Source organism: Synchiropus splendidus, chromosome 1 (assembly GCF_027744825.2).
Source record: "Synchiropus splendidus isolate RoL2022-P1 chromosome 1, RoL_Sspl_1.0, whole genome shotgun sequence".
Lineage (NCBI taxonomy): Eukaryota > Metazoa > Chordata > Actinopteri > Syngnathiformes > Callionymidae > Synchiropus > Synchiropus splendidus.
Genome location: NC_071334.1, coordinates 32,887,921 through 32,905,600, shown reverse-complemented (window position 1 = coordinate 32,905,600; position 17,680 = coordinate 32,887,921). Strand labels below are relative to the sequence as shown.

General features: G+C 41.9%; 3 protein-coding genes across 4 annotated transcripts; all 3 read left to right on the top strand.

The window, feature by feature from the left end:
* Nucleotides 1-2,433: 2,433 nt before the first annotated feature.
* LOC128765333 (C-type isolectin Sp-CL4-like) lies at nucleotides 2,434-4,080 on the top strand. The gene is made up of 6 exons (XM_053876021.1): nucleotides 2,434-2,445; nucleotides 2,578-2,676; nucleotides 2,761-2,924; nucleotides 3,000-3,140; nucleotides 3,235-3,352; nucleotides 3,934-4,080. The coding sequence occupies exons 2-6, from the start codon at nucleotides 2,613-2,615 to the stop codon at nucleotides 4,002-4,004; spliced, it is 558 nt and encodes a 185-aa protein (XP_053731996.1). The 5' UTR covers nucleotides 2,434-2,445; nucleotides 2,578-2,612; the 3' UTR covers nucleotides 4,005-4,080.
* A 3,720-nt stretch (nucleotides 4,081-7,800) lies between these two features.
* LOC128759159 (C-type lectin BML-1-like) lies at nucleotides 7,801-8,489 on the top strand. Its single transcript, XM_053865945.1, has 4 exons — nucleotides 7,801-7,890; nucleotides 7,956-8,096; nucleotides 8,167-8,287; nucleotides 8,422-8,489. The coding sequence occupies exons 1-4, from the start codon at nucleotides 7,801-7,803 to the stop codon at nucleotides 8,487-8,489; spliced, it is 420 nt and encodes a 139-aa protein (XP_053721920.1).
* Nucleotides 8,490-9,565: 1,076 nt separating this feature from the next.
* gpn1 (GPN-loop GTPase 1) lies at nucleotides 9,566-15,612 on the top strand. 2 transcript variants are annotated; one of them, XM_053885330.1, is made up of 13 exons: nucleotides 9,566-9,739; nucleotides 10,302-10,395; nucleotides 10,595-10,701; nucleotides 11,119-11,156; nucleotides 11,247-11,325; nucleotides 11,396-11,490; nucleotides 12,605-12,650; nucleotides 13,073-13,219; nucleotides 13,986-14,068; nucleotides 14,158-14,197; nucleotides 14,268-14,355; nucleotides 15,107-15,208; nucleotides 15,295-15,612. In XM_053885330.1, the coding sequence occupies exons 1-13, from the start codon at nucleotides 9,581-9,583 to the stop codon at nucleotides 15,408-15,410; spliced, it is 1,194 nt and encodes a 397-aa protein (XP_053741305.1). In that variant the 5' UTR covers nucleotides 9,566-9,580; the 3' UTR covers nucleotides 15,411-15,612. The 2 variants fall into 2 exon arrangements, with proteins under 2 accessions (XP_053741305.1, XP_053741296.1); XM_053885321.1 differs by having other exon boundaries at nucleotides 15,104-15,208.
* Nucleotides 15,613-17,680: the final 2,068 nt, after the last annotated feature.

The following is a 17,680-nucleotide window of genomic DNA, read 5'->3' as shown; positions in this document are numbered from 1 at the left end:
TCAAAAACTAAACAGTGTCCGATTCAGACATGAGTGCTCATGCAGCAAGCATTCAATCCAAATGAACACAGGCGTATGCAGTACCATAAAGAAAATAGAGAAAATAACCAAAAGTGTAGATGTGCCATCCGTCACTTCCCATGAAAGAATGTTTCTTTTTTGTCTAATACAGTTGTCTTGCAATTTTTGCACTCAATTTTCACCTGGCACTACAAGTGGGTGGCAGTTTCTGTTGCAACTATTCAGGATACCCAAACACCTATAAGGAGTCTGAAGACAGATTGTCAGTCTGGTGCTGCTTGTTTCCACTGACACCGGCGGCTCATTTGTGGATCAGTTTATGCAAACGGGAACCTTAGACCCCTTAAATAAACTGTTTTGGTCTTGTCTCGATACTCTCCAGTCTCAACAATGTCTTGGTCTTGGTTGGTGTAGTCTTGACTACAGCGTGAGCTTTTTGCTATTGAGGCGGCAGCTCAACAGCTGTGCATTCAGTTTCAGTCGCAGAGACGGGCTCTTGTTTGATGCATTTCCTTTTCATGTCACATGGAGTAAACATGCACAGTGACAATAAGAATCTTCCCAGACACAGAGACATGATCGGATCAGGTGTGCACACGGACGCCGACCCTATCAATGATTGGCATAAACCACCTCTGGTAATCAGAGCAACATTTCATTCGATCTGTTCTACATTTTATTCAAGACACCTCTACATGAATGAGTGGTCCATGCAGTGTGATCAAATGGTGTCCACCACTTTGTCTTTCTCGGACTCGTCCTGCCTCTGTGGAAGCCTGCTGGTGACACTGTTGTCATATGATGACATGATGTTTAAATACAAGCGATCGTAGTAGATGAGGTATCATGAAACAGTGTCCTAATTTTCAGAGGCCACTAGATGGCACTTTTGATTTAGAAATGATGTGAGTTTTCATTGAATTAGAAGTTGAAGCCCAAACATTTTACAGCAGACAGTGCCATCTGGTGGCCTCTGGAAATCGCCACACTGTTTCATGAAACCTCATCGACCCTTCAATACTGTCATGAAAACTCTTGGACCCACCCCTGTTAAATACCCCCTCTAACTGAACCAAGGAGTGAAGGTCACACAAAGGAAAAGCATAGATTTCTACCGTATTTTATGTATTTTATGAGCCGCAACTTTTTCCTTGCGGTCTGAACCTTGCAGCTTATACAGCGATGTGGCTTATATATAGATTTTTACGAGGGATCGGTGAATTTTCAACAAATTCAGTACGATATTTAAAACACCAGCACTTGGCGGAGTTTTCTGGTGCTCATGAGCTCATAGAGGATCACTAGAAGTGATTCTCATGCATTTTCTGCAGTGCAGACAGCACCAGTGCACCAGCGGCTTTTAGACCGGTGCGGCTTATGTACGAAAAAGATTTATTTTCCTTCTTAGATTTCGTGGGTGCAGCTAATATTCCGGTGCGCTTGATAATCAGGAAAATACGGTACAGGCTTTGGCATCTCATTAACACCAAAATGAGGATTTCTAAAAAAAAATTTAAAAAAATTCAGACCAAGATGTGTTATTAATCACACCTGAGGCCAGCATCCAACTCCACCCAGCTATCAAAACACATATCTTTCACCAGGAATGTGGTCAGTTCATCATGAGTTTAGATGTTCAGTGGTGGCTGATAAGGAGGAACAAGGTCAGCTGACGTCACTTCTGATGGTCGTCGCAGCAGAAGTGCACTTTTTCGCGCTTTGATTTTTACAATGAGTTTAATTGGAAGTTCTTATGCTTTGCCACTGGTGAATTCCAGTTGTTACAAGAGTTTACAAAGCACTCTCAAAACAAATGAAGAAGCATGTAAATAACTGCAGGGACCTTTAAATCACATGAAGTAAATATAAACACTGGATCATGATTGGCACAAGCTTTCAGGCAGTTATGCTGAGTAAATATGAATACATTCTTACTATAAAAATATAAAATAATAGCATTAAATATGGAAAGCTACAAGCGAAAAAGGCTCCTCCAATTTAAACTCAATGAGAAAATGGTTTCATTAATGCGTGTTAATTCATTTAAATGCAATTTATTCAAAAGCAAGCAATATGTTTTAGGTTGACTGAATTGATGGTGAATCACAATTTATATGCGATGTCTCATATATTAGCATGGATGGGACCAAACACTGTCGTCTGATATTATTATCTTATTAATGTTGCATGGTCTGTTAAAGCTCATTAATACGACTGTTTAGTCTTCTGGAAGACACAGTGAAATGCCGTAAGCATGATTGTTTATTTTCTTCTAGCATTGGGGTATTAGTGGATGTAAATGTCGATGGATTCTCTCCCTAAAGACACTTTTATGCAACAGTTCCTATTTGATTATTTAAATGACGGCCCTATAAAACATGTCACCTAGAAGCTAAACTGACACTCTTTGGACCAGCATCTTGGGTGAGAGCATCATGAAGGACTTCTCATAATGATCAGCTTGTTACATGTTTTGCAGATTTCTGGCATTTGAAGATGGATGCTGGATTTTTATAAGACTTATTAACGTGATGTTCTTCATATTTCTTTTCAAAGAATATTTCGCTTGGAGTGACTGAGGGGCAAAAGCCATGCGCTTTGTCAAGCTAACTGCCTTTCTGCTGGTGGTTCTGTTCACCTCAGACTCAGCAGCAGGTGAAGCATGGATGCAGTTATCAAAGCTTCTGAAAAATGTACTGGCTCTACTCACTAACAAATGTGTTCCATTCGTCTGAGCAGGTGATGTTGAGGCAATGTGCGCGAACTACCCGGCCAAACCTTGTCAATATAAAATCACCTACCGCAACAGTGACTACATGGATCCGGAAGAGTGGTTTCAGCTCGGGAAGGACAGTTGTGTGAAAGTAGTGACGCTCCCGCAAGTGAATTGGGTCAACGCCGAGGTGAGGTCCACAGAACTTTCACTCCTGTGACGTATATGTCTCTCAATACTAATTTTTTTTTTTTTTTAATTATAGGCCGCCTGTTCATCATTCAGCTACAGATACTTTTACGGCCACTTGGTGTCCATCCGCACTACGCAAGAGTTGAACGGGACAATCTGCGCCATGTACAGGAAGAATTCTTACCGGCAACATTACTGGATTGCACTCCACAAGGTAGCCAAATAAAAACTCACATTCCGGGAAAGACATGTTTCATATTTGAGCAATAAATGTCTTCAATTAAAACATGACTCACACTCTTGCTCAGATGCGAGGTGAGACAAATCTCTGGACCGATGGCACAGAAAATGGATTCATCAACTGGGGCAAAAACCAACCTAACTTAGATTTCTTGCCACAGTACTGTGTCAAAATCAACTCTGTTGGTAAGAGAAACGAAGCTCAAGAAATTATGACTTATGTTATATGACTTTTGTTATGACTTTTTATTTATTTAATCCTGTCGATTACTGTATGTTCTGGTCGAGGAATAGAGTGCTGAGATGGAGCATATTTCATCAAATACTTTCAGCCATATATATCTATGTATTTTTATTTATAGTTTGTATAAAAAAACAAGTCATGAAGAAAAGTTATGAGCAAGGATCGCAAGTAAACTGGAACGGGAGGAGGGAAATCCCATGGAGATATAGTGTTTTGAATAATGTCCACGGCTGTTTTTATCTTCAGTGGCACTGCGAATACGCTACTCCGTTGTTTAGGCAGTAGCGAGTGATGACAGACGAGGCCCTTGCATTGAACCATCCTGGCACTAGAACATGAAATTATACATAATAATGAATATTAAATTTGCTTTGCATCTATATCATATGCTTTGTTTGAGAGCCTCATAAATGACATTCCTTCCCCATTGCCCTGGTTGAATTCTATGCAGAAAGTGAATTACTTATTCTTTAGTTTAGACCCTAAACTAAATGTGGAATTTCTTTCCGTTTTCTTTTTCCAGATTGGGGATATTACGACGACGTTGACTGCTTTCAATATAATGGCTTCGTCTGTCAAGTCAGGTTTGAATGATTCCCTGCGATTGTCTGCAAATGGAGCCGGAGGTTCACACCTCCATTTGACAAAGACAAAATAAAGAGCATCGATAAACAGCAAGTGGCCTGGTTTTGCTTCCTCCACATTTCACTGTTGTTGATACAAGGCTTATTCCATTTCTACCGGACAGCTTTAAAATGCGCAAGTTGCATAGTTAGATAAATTAAAAACAAATAATAAACCATAATAAGATGTGTGCATGGTGCACAATATAAACTTCATAATATATTCAATATTATTGTTTAGTTTTGTTTATGTATGCAAAGTATCTCAAGCCAGAATAATAGCTTAGAGCACACAACTTGAACCAGACAATTTTGATGGGGAGTGTCAAGTGAGTGTTAGTCTAGGACCAACAAGTTGAGCACATGTGTCAATAACAGAGGGCGACCACGAAGCTGCCTGTCCTGCTCCAAGGCTGTGTAAAGAAAAATCCAGCCAGTTGTTGACATCAGATTCAAGGAACCACCTACCGTGGCAGTAGGACATCGGCTTAAAATATTGTCACTTCAACTCATGCGTGTGAAGGATGTTACGATGGTCACCCATACTAGGGTTGTGGGTCTCATGTTGACATAACGTGTTATGCTGCCCGACATGCATCAAGTTACAGTTTGGAACTCACCAAATCAGATTTTCAAGACCCTGAACATGGGGCATGGAAAGCCCACCGTGTTGGATTTTGAATTCACCTGTAGTACTTGTGTTTAATAACTTATTCCAGTTTTTTGAGAGGATCCATGGGTTACGACGAGAGTCTCTTTCTGGATGAGCAACTTTATAATGATAGCATGTACCAGGAAATTAATGATGTTATCACTGTTGTCCTCAGATTCTCCTTGCATAATTTTGGAAGTAAGATATTGTTCTTATTCTGTTTACAACTTGTCTGCGCGAGTTATTGCTTGGGGCGGGAGGAGTCATGTTGGAGCGTGAAAAACATTGGCGGAGCACTCAGGAGTGAGACCAGAGCGGCCTCATCTTCATGAGTACCTTTTCTACTTTGATCCATTATACTGAATGCCAGAGCCAACAATTGGCTGAGTAACACTTGGTGACATGCATGACTTGACTGTTGAGTGTAATTATGGGAGTGCTTAAGGTCCGAAGTTACAGTATTTCTTGGGTGGACAACCCCAGGAGTTTCCATGCTCAGAGTGCATCCATAACAACAGACCTTCGCCAACTTTGCACAGTTGGAAAATGCTGGCAGATGTGGATCAACCCCTTGTATTTCTTGCTACCACCACCCTGAGATCTTCATTACTGAACTTACTGTTCCCTGGGAAAATTCAGCGGGCAGAGCATATGAAAGGAAAGACCCACAGTATGCCGACCTTGCTGTGGAAGCACAACAATGTGGCTGGGAGGGTGAAGTCCTCGCCGTGGACAGACTACTGAAGGATATAAGGGTTGGAGGCCAAAGCTTGCCATGCCAAATGCCATCAAAGCGGTGTCGGAAGCAGCCGAGAGGAGCAGTCATCGGCTGAGGCGAAGGGACACCTGCTGGGCCTCAAGTAGCAGATAGGGGTGACACAGAGGGGGTTGCTACAGGGACGCCGAAGGTCACTGTTGACCCCTCTGGTGGCGTCGTGGGTTTACATCAACCCCCGATGAAGGTGGGTGCCCACTTGAAAACTCCTTCTGTGTCACTCCTGTTGTAATTTCTTCTGTTGTGAATTTCAACTCAACTTTGTTCAGTCTGTTACTGACAGTCAATATGAAAACATTACATACATTACCAGCTCTTATTCATAATGAAAGAGGGAAGGTTTTCAAAATCAGGTGCCTAATTTAATTCTGTTGATAGAAGCTATATTGAAGCAGAGTAGTGGGCCAGCAGTCATATTACTACCACTCATCAGGGAGCGCACAAGAGAACAGAACAATCTATATCATGAATCTACATGTTATCTGTCTTGTAGTTGATATGTCTTTTTATTTTCCAGAATGGGGAGACTTCAAAGTTGTCAACTGGTTGCTGCCAAAACCCTTTTGTGTATCAAGAAAAATGTGGACAATGACTGAAGAGGATCTGGAAATACAGTCCTTAATTTTCCTCTCAGCCTCCTGTTGCACTTATTTAAGACAGAATGCAGAAGAATACTGGTATATGAGGCTATAGTTTATATTCTATTGATCTACCATTAGAATCATGAATAAAATGTTTCTAATTTGCTATGTAGTTGCTGCAGTCACATGGAAACAAATTAAATTGTGGGTGTGTTATTGATGTCAACACTTTTTTAACATGCGCCAGTGAATGATGATTTTCAAAAACCAATCCAAAATCCAAAAGATAAAATCTGCTGCATTGTTAAGAGTGTTATTGGTTCTTACTGTGAAGTTATCAAGATGCATTAACCTTGTGTTCAAATCGTGTGATTCAGAATGTGAGAAATTAGTGGTAGTGAATCAGCGGCAGCTGGAAAACAAGAAATATTTTGTGAAAAGAGGAGTAGAACGTCCTTGAAGGGCGCCGACTCCCAGGATTCGACGCTGTGACCTGCGCGGATGAAGTCACTGACTGTAGGACCTAATAGTGCAACCTGTTAACTCCTACTGTCTGTATGAAATGAAGAGGTGAGGACAAGTGAGGCTCATATGAGAAGCAGCCTCAGACACTCCTTGTGAGTAAGACCCGAACCATGTGTTTGACTTTGTGCACATTTGTTGACAGGAAACTTTCTCACCTGACATCTATGCTCAACTACATTTCGTCAAGATATCAATTCTGCTCAACTTTGGTCCCTGGTTCAGCCTTCACCAACCCACTTGCTAGGCTTTGTGAGGTCATTATTATCACCTAGGAAGCTGTTGGTGCATTGATGACAGATAAAGCAATTCACTAAATCAATAGTTTGTGCAACAACACCAAGGAACCCATTACATACATGTTCACGATGTTCATTTGTGTTATTTAAGGAAAAATTTGAAATGCAGTTCTGTTTGCAGAAGGCACAGCCCCACACCCCCTCTGGAGCTGAATCTTTATTTGAACATTCAAATGAAACTCTGACTAAAACTAAAATTAAACTAAACTGACATTACATGGAGAACCTGGTGAGTATGCTTTTGCTTCATAACGCTCATTATCAGTGTTTTAAAAGGTGTTAACTTGTGTTTTTAACAAACTGATGTGGGTTTGTAGGCAGAATGTGGCATTAGTTGGTTTTCAGGCTTTTCCTTAGAGCATGTGCCTCTTGTGCCCATCTGAAAGCGGTGATAGCTGTGTATCTATGCTAAGCTGAAGACCAGATGAGGCGAGTTTTCGGTTAGTTTGTTTACATGATGACGCTTCCCAATGGGCTGATAGAGGACTGTGAGGTGCACCTGACATGTAAAATACCATGTGACTTCATTAGAGAGGTTTCCATCTGAATGTTTAGACATTTCTCAGTTTTTATTTTGCGACTACAGAGATGGGAGTGCACCATGAGATGATGTCATTAGAAGCGTCTTTCTGCCACAAAACAAACGACACGCTCCGCTTGCTGTTTTCCAATGCAGATGTTCCTAACATAAAATGAGCCTCTGTCCTCAGAGCCACTTTCCAGTGAAGTGTGAGGACCATTCACCATCATGCCTCCAGTGTTGGTCCATGCTTTCATTCCAGCAGCGTTAATCATGATGGCCTTCTCCAGCAGTGAGAATTGAATAGATATTATATTATTATTATTATTATTTATTTATTTATTTTTCTGACATTCACACAGGTGACATTGCCAGCAAGTGTGGCACTAGTTTTGTTCTTGAACCATGCAAACATCACATGGCTGACGATGACTGGTACCAGTTTGGTGCTGATCGCTGTGTGAAGGTCTTTTTCAAAACACCGCATTTGGACTGGGGAGATGCAGAGGTGAGATATTTATCCAGCCCCCTCTTTAGAAAAATGCTCCCTGAATGCTCTTCTTTTGGTTTTAGGAAGCCTGTCAGGAATATGAATATTACACCTACAGTGGCCACTTGGTGTCCATACACAGTGAAGAGGAGTGGAACGCTGTCATATGCATCATGTATAGAGTCCATCCTGGAAAACCAACTTATTGGATCGGTCTCACCAGGGTAACAGACAACTATTTTGTCCCGTTTAAATGCTACTTTGTTTCTTATTTTCCTTTTTTTTCACGTGCAGGATCCATACTTGTTTTATTACAAGTGGTCAGATTATTCCACAGTCAACTTTGGAAGACTGGTGGGTGCAGAGCCTGACGAGCTTTGGGGGACCGAGTACTGTGTGGAGATGAACTACGGACGTAAGTGAAGCAATCCAAAACGGCATGTTACAGTATGGGCCACACATATGGATAGTTCAGGATACATTGCATTAAGATTGTCATTCTAGAGTTATGACACTCATGTGTTCGTGTTTTGTGTTCTTTTTTATCAGATTGGGGTCACTGGAACCGCAACAAATGTTCGGACCGTAGACCCTACATGTGCCAAGTACGATATTAATCGCAGAGGAGGAAAATGCTTTTTGTCTTCTAGGAAAAAAATATTTGAGTTGACTTCATCAAATAAAATCCTTGAATTGTCACTCCACATGATGAGTCCAGCAAAGATAGCATAGATAGATAAAACTTAATTTATCCCCCTAGGGGGTAATTCTGCTGTCAAACACCTGAATTTCTCCCTTGGAAAATGAATAAAGTTTTATCAATCTATCTAAAGTGAATATTTTCTCAACAGGTTCAATTCGGATGCAAGTCCCGAAATTCATGTAAAAATAATCCACCCCCTATTTGACTTTTTTACCCAAAAAAATTAAATTTTCAGACTTGACATTCATCATTCACGAATGTATTTGTTCTTATACAGCAGGGCATTTCTGGACTGCATCAATAATACCTTGAAAATATGTTTGTATGGTGAAATTACATTGTTTGAGCAACAAAGTGATTGTCATCAATTTCTTGTTCCATCAATACAATTGAATATATACCGTATGGCACTTCTGTATTCAAAACTGAACAATAGTTAATTCTAATATACTACGTGCAATCTGACAGCATATACATGACATTATAGCGCCATCCTATGGAGAACAGCGGTATGCTCTATGTCCAGATGACTGAAATACATTTACAATGCTGCCCTCTAGTGGACATAAACAGTCAATTGTCAAATTTACTTTTTTAAGGAACAGATATTTCATGAAATATCTGGACAGATTTTATTGCTATTAATTTGTCTTATTTTTGTATTGACCGACAGAAGAAGCACTAGGCTTTGCGTTCTGAAGGATAATAAAAATATAAATAAAGTAAACCCATATGCCAAACAATAAAACAAACATTGACCCGATGTGACACACAGTTAAACACACAACATATAATTTACCGTGTCACTCTTGTACTCACGGTCTTCGCGTTGTAAGCCTCCATTTTCTTCTTCACTCACTCACATTCGCTTCCACCTATTGACGTATTTTAAATCGCTCATTACTAGTAGTAGCGCCACTTCCGCTCTGAAATTGTGGTCTGACGCTTTTGATGTCACGACAGACAGCACTTTTTACGGCAGTCGGTTGCTGATACACAAACAGCATGGCTACAGCTCCCGCACCGGAGGTTCAGATGGAAAACCAAGAGCCTTCACCGGCGGGGGATGGTGTGTCACCAGGTCCTACATCAGCATCCCGGAATAAACCTGTGTGTTTAATCGTGCTGGGGATGGCAGGGTCAGGAAAAACCACGTTCGTCCAGGTACCGTCAGCTACACATGCTAACACGCTAAAAGACTCGCTGTGAACCCACACCAAACAAATATGCACATTCTCACCTTTTTTTTTTTTTTTTTTGCAATTTACGCATTCATTTATTACGAACCGTTGACGTATTCTTCCCAGTAATGAACTTCCTAGTCATTGTGCGGCACTTTACTTCGGGCAGTAGTTACTTTGCTAACTTTGCCAGTAGTCATGCCAGTCACATACTGCATTTATGACGGTAAGTAAACAAAAATATAAATGTTGTCAATCCTGCAGTTTTATGGGCTTCTCTTTCCGGAACGAGTACTCCGCATAAAGTCAATATCAAGTCACCATGTGTTTGCTTGGCAAAATGAAGTGTCTTACCAAACAGTTAAGAATGAAAAATTGATAGTATTGACAGGTGAGTATTTTTTTTTTGTAGCTAATGCAACACAGAATTACGTCATTATGGTTTGGAGATTCTATTGTTCGTTTTAAAGTCTTATATATGATCTTAAGAGATGTAAAATTCGGTTTTTACTTGTAAATATGTCTGATCACCTTTATTTCCTCAGAGGTTAACTGCTCATCTTCACACTCGCAAATGTCCGCCGTATGTTATCAACCTGGATCCTGCTGTTCATGAAGTCCCTTTCCCTGCTAACATCGGTGAGCATCTTTCAGGCTGAGATTAAGTTGCAGTGGGATTGATGGATAGCATTTATTTAGCATAATATGTCTGCAAATCTGTGTACAGTTATGTTATGTTAAAGTGCGTGGGGCTTAAAAAATAGAATTATCACTCGTTGGTTTGGTTTGCCCTTTGTGTCTTCTGAACCTCTCTAAAGTGCCGATTGTGTGTCCCCAGATATACGAGACACTGTCAACTATAAAGAAGTTATGAAGCAGTATGGTCTTGGACCAAACGGGGGCATCGTCACTTCACTCAACCTGTTTGCCACACGGTTTGATCAGGTGACTCACTTCACTGTAGCACTTCAAGATTCACACCTTCTAAAGCAAGCCCTCTCTCATAGATGAAGATGTCAATGGCAATCCCTAAGAGATTAGAAAATATTGCTGATTTGTCAGAGAGTTGATGTTTGAAAAAAAACAGAAGCTCCCACTTACCAGAAAAAAAAAAAAAAAAAAAAAAAAAAAAAAAAAAAATATATATATATATATATATATATATATAAATATATATATATATATATATATATATATATATATATATATATATATATATATATATATATAAAATTACATTTAATATTAAGAACTTTGACTGTAGTCTATTCGTACTGTGCTGAAAGTTGTTTTTTTTGCCGGTGGCTTGTGGTCCTTCTCTAAACTCTCTCAAACGCATGTGTGCCTTTGGTTCTGTTTCAGGTGATGCAGTTCATTGAGAAGAAACACCAGGATCACAGGTCAGCATGGCTATCTGATTCCACATCAGCGTGATTTTACCTTGATTTTACTCATCTGTGATCGATAATGATTATCCCTGCCCTCTGCAGATACGTGCTGATCGACACTCCCGGTCAGATCGAAGTCTTTACCTGGTCGGCCTCGGGAACTATTATCACAGAGGCACTGGTAAGTCAAAAACCACTATGTTGAAACTCATTCTTGCATTCTTTGAGTCCTCTGCTTTTCTGCAATTTAGGCTTCATCGTTTCCCTGTGTGGTGGTGTACGTGATGGACACGTCTCGCAGCGTCAACCCAGTCACCTTCATGTCCAACATGCTGTATGCCTGCAGGTATTTAATGTCTCTTGTGTTATTCACTCTAGTCTGTGATGAACCTACCAAGTATTTGGGCGCTTTCACACTGCGGGTTCTGTCACAAGACAATGCTCTTTCGGCTCAGAAGTCCGAGATGTGAACACGAGTGAGTCGGGTTTTGGCTGCGGACTTGATCCCGACTGGAGACCTGCACTTTGTCTCGGGAAACTCTCAGCGGGTGGTGAGCATCTCGCCGCTAGATGCCGGAAACTGCGTGTACAGCGCGACTCCACACAAACATGATAGATGCCGGGCAGTAAAGGGTCCGATCACTGTCTGGGTGCACAACATGGTTCAAAAACAACTTCTCAAACTCCCAGAACACTGAGGTGACCAGCTGGGAGCTGCAGGAAAATTGTGCTCGGGAACGGAAACGCAGTGCTGCGGTCCGGGACGCGTGATGTGTGCGGATGTTTGATAACTCACATGTTTTCACCTTTATTAGGCTGATAAACATCTGATTTTATTGACAGACATAAATGAATAATGCTGCGCTGTACGGTAACACAGCTTTCACTGCGGTGATGAGGCTGCAGCATGAGGAGGAAAGACGCTCTCTCACTTTGTTCAAGGTGTTGTGAGAGCAGCATGGATCAATCAAAACACTCTGAATTACGCTGCTTGTCTCCGCTATTTTCTTGTAAAACAAACATGACAACACTCTTCCATGTTTAGTTTTGGCTGTGAAACGCCACATTCTGTTGCAGCCGTGGCGGAGCTCTGTCATCAGTTCATATCTGAGGTGAGAACGACTCATAATGTTAAGAAGTGACAAAGCAATAAGGAGGTTAGGACAATGGTGGTAAATTGGTTGTAGTGCGGTTGATGACAACTTCCTTGAGACCTGCTTCATCGTGGGTCACAAACCAGCTATTTCGCACTGAGCGCCGCCAGCTGAGGAGAAAAACGGGACATTGCCTGAGACAGCACAGCAGGGGGCGAATCGGACTCAGGCCTCTCGAGACAGAACCCACAGTGTAAAAAGCCCCTAAGTTTGTCAAATATCTTTGAATTTTTATTGGGTTGGCTCCTTTCAAATATTTGAGGTCCAGTATAATGGAGCTGTTTTGTTGTTGTTTTTGTCTTTCAGCATTCTCTACAAGACAAAGCTGCCATTCATCGTAGTTATGAACAAGGTAAGTGTGTTCTATTTGTACAAAAACTTCTTATGAAAACAAACACCGAGTCAAATAACAAATGTGAACAGAGATGAACTCAGTAGCTATTGCCACAATAACACTTTCAGATGCAGGAGTCTCCTGTTGTTTTACTTGACTGACCCTGATTAATTAAAAAAAAACATGTTTATAATGATTCTTTCCATTACCACAACTACTAAATGTCTGCAGGTTTGTTCATCTTCTTTTATATGTTTATGCAAGATAAGCATAAAGTTGTATCAGCTTTGTATCTGTGATGGTTTTGTCAACTTTCACACCTTATCAATCACAGCGCGCTTCCATGACGCCCCATTTTTTTCATGTTTTACATGTCAGGGGACGGAGCTAAAAGCCCGATGATGTTGATATTTGATGTGTTATACTCCCAAATTCTGCAGACAGACATAATCGACCACAGCTTTGCAGTGGAATGGATGCAGGACTTTGAGGTTTTCCAAGATGCTCTCAATCAGGAAACGTCCTACGTTAGCAACCTGACCCGCTCCATGAGTCTGGTTCTGGACGAGTTCTACGCAAACCTAAGGGTGAGTCGGTGGCGTATCGTGGCCTATGCTTCTTTGCTTCTGTAATCAAATCTCAGATGACAATAGCTGTACATCAAAATAAGTGATGTAATATTGATGTATCTTCCATGTTATCTTCAGTTAAAGTTACAAACTGACCACCTCGCATCTTAACATGAGGAAAAACGTCTGATGTGCTGTGCCAAACGTGCTAAACCACAACAAGGCTCCTACAAAGATTTTATTTTTTTCTTAAAAGAGAAACAGAGGGGGGCAGCATTGAGCTGAAATATTACATTTGACTCTGTAGTGCCTGGATTGCAAAGGCTTTTATCTCCATTGTGGACTGGGTATTTGAGATATTTACATCGTCACTAGTGTTTTAAAATGATATTAATTGTAAAGCTTTATTTATATTGCATTATTATATTATTATTATTATATTATATTTTTTTGCCTTACTTTTACAGTGTTTTACTATTTTGTAGTAATAGGTAGATGAGGTATCATGACACAGTATTGCAGGGTTGACAAAACCGTGTCCTAATTTTCAGAGGCCACTAGATGGCGCTATTTGTTTAGAAACTATGAGGTTTCATTTAATTCGTTGTTCAAGTCCAAACATTTTATAGCAGACAGCGCCATCTAGTGGCGTATGAAAAGCATCCACCTATCACTATTATTTGGAATTGCTAAGTTGCAGCATGATCACAAGACACCTGAATCAAGGCATGTGTAAAGCTGGAAACATTTGTTAGTACTCCATCTTTCATGTGTCTGCCTGCAGGTCGTTGGTGTGTCTGCGGTGACCGGCACCGGTCTGGATGACTTTTTCGTTCAGGTGGAAGATGCTGCTGAGGAGTACGAGAGGTGAGGAACCACTCATTGTGTTACAATAATTTACTCCACAGACAATCGCTATAATCTGTAATGTATTCTCTTGCTGCTCTGCACCTCAGAGATTATCGGCCTGAATATGAGAGACTTCGCAAGGAGCTGGTGGGTTGGCGAGGGATTATTACATTTGTTTTTGCTTCCGGTTTAATGTGAGTCTTCTCTGCTGTTGTAGCTGGAGGCTCAGAGCAAGAAGCAGCGCGAGCAGCTGGAGCGACTCCGGAAGGACATGGGCGCGGTCAACATGACAAAGATGGCTGCAGGTGGGCTGCTAGACTTGAACTGCACCTTTGATGAACTCATTTTCAAACGGTTTTAAACGGAGCTTGTTGGCACCGGTCCACTCCCTATGACCTATCCTGGGAGTTTTCAATCGCTCCTTATTTCCATCTCTCTTTGACCGTAGTCTGAGTGTAGCAGAGATGGGATGAATATTGAGATCAGGAGGCAAAGCCCTCGCTCCACCTGCTGGTCTCTCCCACGGACCAAGAACTTGACCGTGTAGAAGAGAAGGACACAAGGCGATGGATGCACCCCCGCCAGGCACCTCGTGTGACCCAGCTGGAGGGCTCCATCGCCTCTCCCATCCCTCAATGACCGCAGTCCGGGTATAGCAGAGATGGGAGAACCACAGGCTAATGTGGAGATGCACTACCCGGGGCTCTGCCCGGAACTCCAGGTTCACCAGGCAGGTCAACTTGACTAGGTGGAGAGAGAATCCTCACCACTTAGTTTGACCTGAAAAAAACCTTGTGACATGAACCATGGCCACCCTGACAAACGTCGGACGGACTCGCTGCCCGAAAACTATAGCGGTCATCCAAAGGAGAGTGCGCGCACCAGCGGAGTGCAAACAGGATGGCACTGCAACGTTCAGACCTCGCGCCTTAAATATTGCACCCGGACCTTGCGTGGTGGCCACCACTGCGCATAAGTGCGCGGGAGAAGGGTCACCAAACTAGGAGCAAAGTGTTTTGGGCAAGTTCTCTTAATCAGTGCTCCTGACCTTAGAAGATGCTGATGTGGCTGGGCCCAGTGACCTCATCATGACCCGTGGTAATCCTGAAGAAGAGGATGAGGAAGAGGACAGCGATACAGATGACATCGACCACAGCAGTAAGACTATCAGTACTTGCCAGATATCAGACCGTCATTTTCTCTGCCCAATCAAATCACTTCTCTCATCATGGGTTTCCCTTCAGCCACAGAGGAGAGCAAGGAGAAGGACTCCTTTGGAAACTTTCTGAAGGAGAGACGAGAAGTGGTTGAGGTCCGAAACAAGAAGGCAGCAGTCACAGAGGCCCCTGCAGCCATCTGACACCAGGCTGCAGGGCCAACTGTTGGCCAACTGGAGAGACTCTTGATGAAGCGGCAGGTGACGTGCGGATGCGTCTGCAACTGAAAAAAGATCTATTTTTGTACTTTCTCAGTGAAGAAAATTTGTATTTGATTATGTATCCATGCCATTTTAACGTGTGCACTTTTGGTTTTTACCTACAAGCACTGAGTGAAAGTGCCACAGTAATAAATCCTTATTTCCAAATCTTTTTCATCCTGAATGTCTCATTCCAGAAACAACTGCATGCTAGTTTTGTATTATTATTATTATTATTACTAGTAGTAGTAGTAGTAGCAGTAATCGTAGTGTGTATGCATTTTTTTTTTTTTTTGCAGTTGTCATTGTCAATTGCACTCATGCATCTGCTCCCCAGCTATTACAATGTATTTGACCTTTTCTTGTTGCTGAAGTCACTTGTTATAAGAGCCACCAGATTTTGGCCTCTGTCTCATGGCTGTTTTCACCATCAGCTATGTCTTGCATTCATGTTCGAGGAAAGTTTTATTCCTTTCACCAACTACAAGCTGTTGGTTTTCACTCATCTCCGCTTTGAATGGAGCCTCGTCCTCCGCCTGTCAACCATCTGCCTCTTCTCTCTGTGCCGTCGCCCACACACTCGCTCTTCAGAATCCGGCTGCGTGGTCTCCATTAAAGAGCAGCTGAATCACTCGCCGCCTTCAAAAGAACAGCAAATATGTGCCACTGAGGAGAAGAGGGTTGCTAATTATGAGATCCATCATTCATGAGTTTATCTCGGGCGCCTCATGAATGTGGTTGAAAAGGATGCAAATGTGAAAAAGAATCTGCAATAAACGTGACCAAAGTATCTTAAAAGGTCCTAGAATAAATTTAGATGGTAATGTAATGAAGCATTACATTTGCTGCCTGGACAGAAGAAAGGTCAAACCATGACATACTTTTTTTTTCAAAGTGTGTGGAGGGTTGATGAGGTGTCATGATTTTTTCCTGATTTTCCCAGGCCACTAGATGGCACTGTCTGCTGCAAAATATTTGATACCAAACCAAGAGCGCCATCTAGCAGCCTCTGAAAATTAGTTCACTGTTTCATGATACCTCATATAACCATCGCTAGGGCCTGGTTTCTCAGGAGCTGAAATCGTCAAGCGGCCTCTGCGCCAGAAGCTTGTTGCTGCGCTCCGTATACCACACTTGGATATTAAAATCACGCGCAGCCAAAGACCCACTTCCTCGTCAGTCCAAATCAGCTGAGGTGTGCCGTCCTGTCCGCATGCTTTCCACACCATGGTTTATTGCATGCTTATTACATGCTAGCCCTCTGCCTGACCAAAATTATACAAAAAAAAGGGGTTATCGCACACATTTTTGTAACTGGCTCATGGTAAAATGAATGGTTGCACGACCCCAATCCCGGGCGACAGGTTTCTTCATAGGTTCCCACTAGTTTTCCTCCTCCTTCTAGATGCTTGTCATACATCAACTTCTGGTTATGGCTGAGTGTGCCCCACGTCAGTTCACGGCTCCATCTCATATAATGAAATGAGATTAAATAAGAGAAAGTCATTGAAAATGTATGTACTGTATTCTGAAAACTGCATGCGGCAGTATTCTCTTGTCTCTTGTGGCCTTTGGACTTTAAAAAGTCAACACGTATTTTTGCTCTGGCATCAGTTTGCTGTGGAATTCTAATGAATCAAAGGCTTGGGTGAGTCTCTGGCGTGTTTGTGGAAGTAGCGGCAGTGAGTCACTCACACCCGGCCCACTCTGTTGTCTGCCTTCCCCTTCCTCACCCACTCCGAGACAGAAGCAGTCACGATGTCTCGCCGACACACAGACACGACTGCTGGCTGACAGTCGCTCGCTCACTCACTCAAAAAAAAAAAAAAGTCAGATCAGAGAATGATGATTGAAGAAACACACTTTTCCATTAGAAATTGTCAGTTTGTCTTATGAGACAGCATTTTCAGGAGCCCATTTCAGCACAGCATCATTTAGCACAGCGGCGCATCATATCTTAACTCAGAGCAGTGACCTCATCATCAGTGACATCATTGTGGAGAATCGCGGATGATGTCATCGCTGCTGCTGTGTGTCCTCTGATTCCTCCTTCTCGTCTCTTCTAGCTGGTTCGCTCCTTCAGATCACACTCTCCCAAATCTCTCGCTGATCTTCATGTTATTCTGACTATTGTTTTTATCACACACTCCATTATTGCCTGTATGTCTTTTCCATTTAATAACTCATCACTTGCATTTTGACTTTGGATTTGT

Excerpts from the sequence above, each read along its gene's own strand:
- LOC128759159 (XM_053865945.1), top strand. The coding sequence starts at position 7,801 with ATGGCTGACGATGACTGGTACCAGTTTGGTGCTGATCGCTGTGTGAAG. Across the intron at positions 8,097-8,166 it reads ATTGGATCGGTCTCACCAGG|GATCCATACTTGTTTTATTA; the intron begins GTAACAGACAAC and ends TTTCACGTGCAG. Across the intron at positions 8,288-8,421 it reads TGTGGAGATGAACTACGGAC|ATTGGGGTCACTGGAACCGC; the intron begins GTAAGTGAAGCA and ends CTTTTTTATCAG.
- gpn1 (XM_053885321.1), top strand. The coding sequence starts at position 9,581 with ATGGCTACAGCTCCCGCACCGGAGGTTCAGATGGAAAACCAAGAGCCT. Across the intron at positions 13,220-13,985 it reads AGTTCTACGCAAACCTAAGG|GTCGTTGGTGTGTCTGCGGT; the intron begins GTGAGTCGGTGG and ends GTCTGCCTGCAG. Across the intron at positions 14,356-15,103 it reads CATGACAAAGATGGCTGCAG|AAGATGCTGATGTGGCTGGG; the intron begins GTGGGCTGCTAG and ends TCCTGACCTTAG.
- LOC128765333 (XM_053876021.1), top strand. The coding sequence starts at position 2,613 with ATGCGCTTTGTCAAGCTAACTGCCTTTCTGCTGGTGGTTCTGTTCACC. Across the intron at positions 2,677-2,760 it reads CACCTCAGACTCAGCAGCAG|GTGATGTTGAGGCAATGTGC; the intron begins GTGAAGCATGGA and ends TCGTCTGAGCAG. Across the intron at positions 3,141-3,234 it reads ACTGGATTGCACTCCACAAG|ATGCGAGGTGAGACAAATCT; the intron begins GTAGCCAAATAA and ends ACTCTTGCTCAG.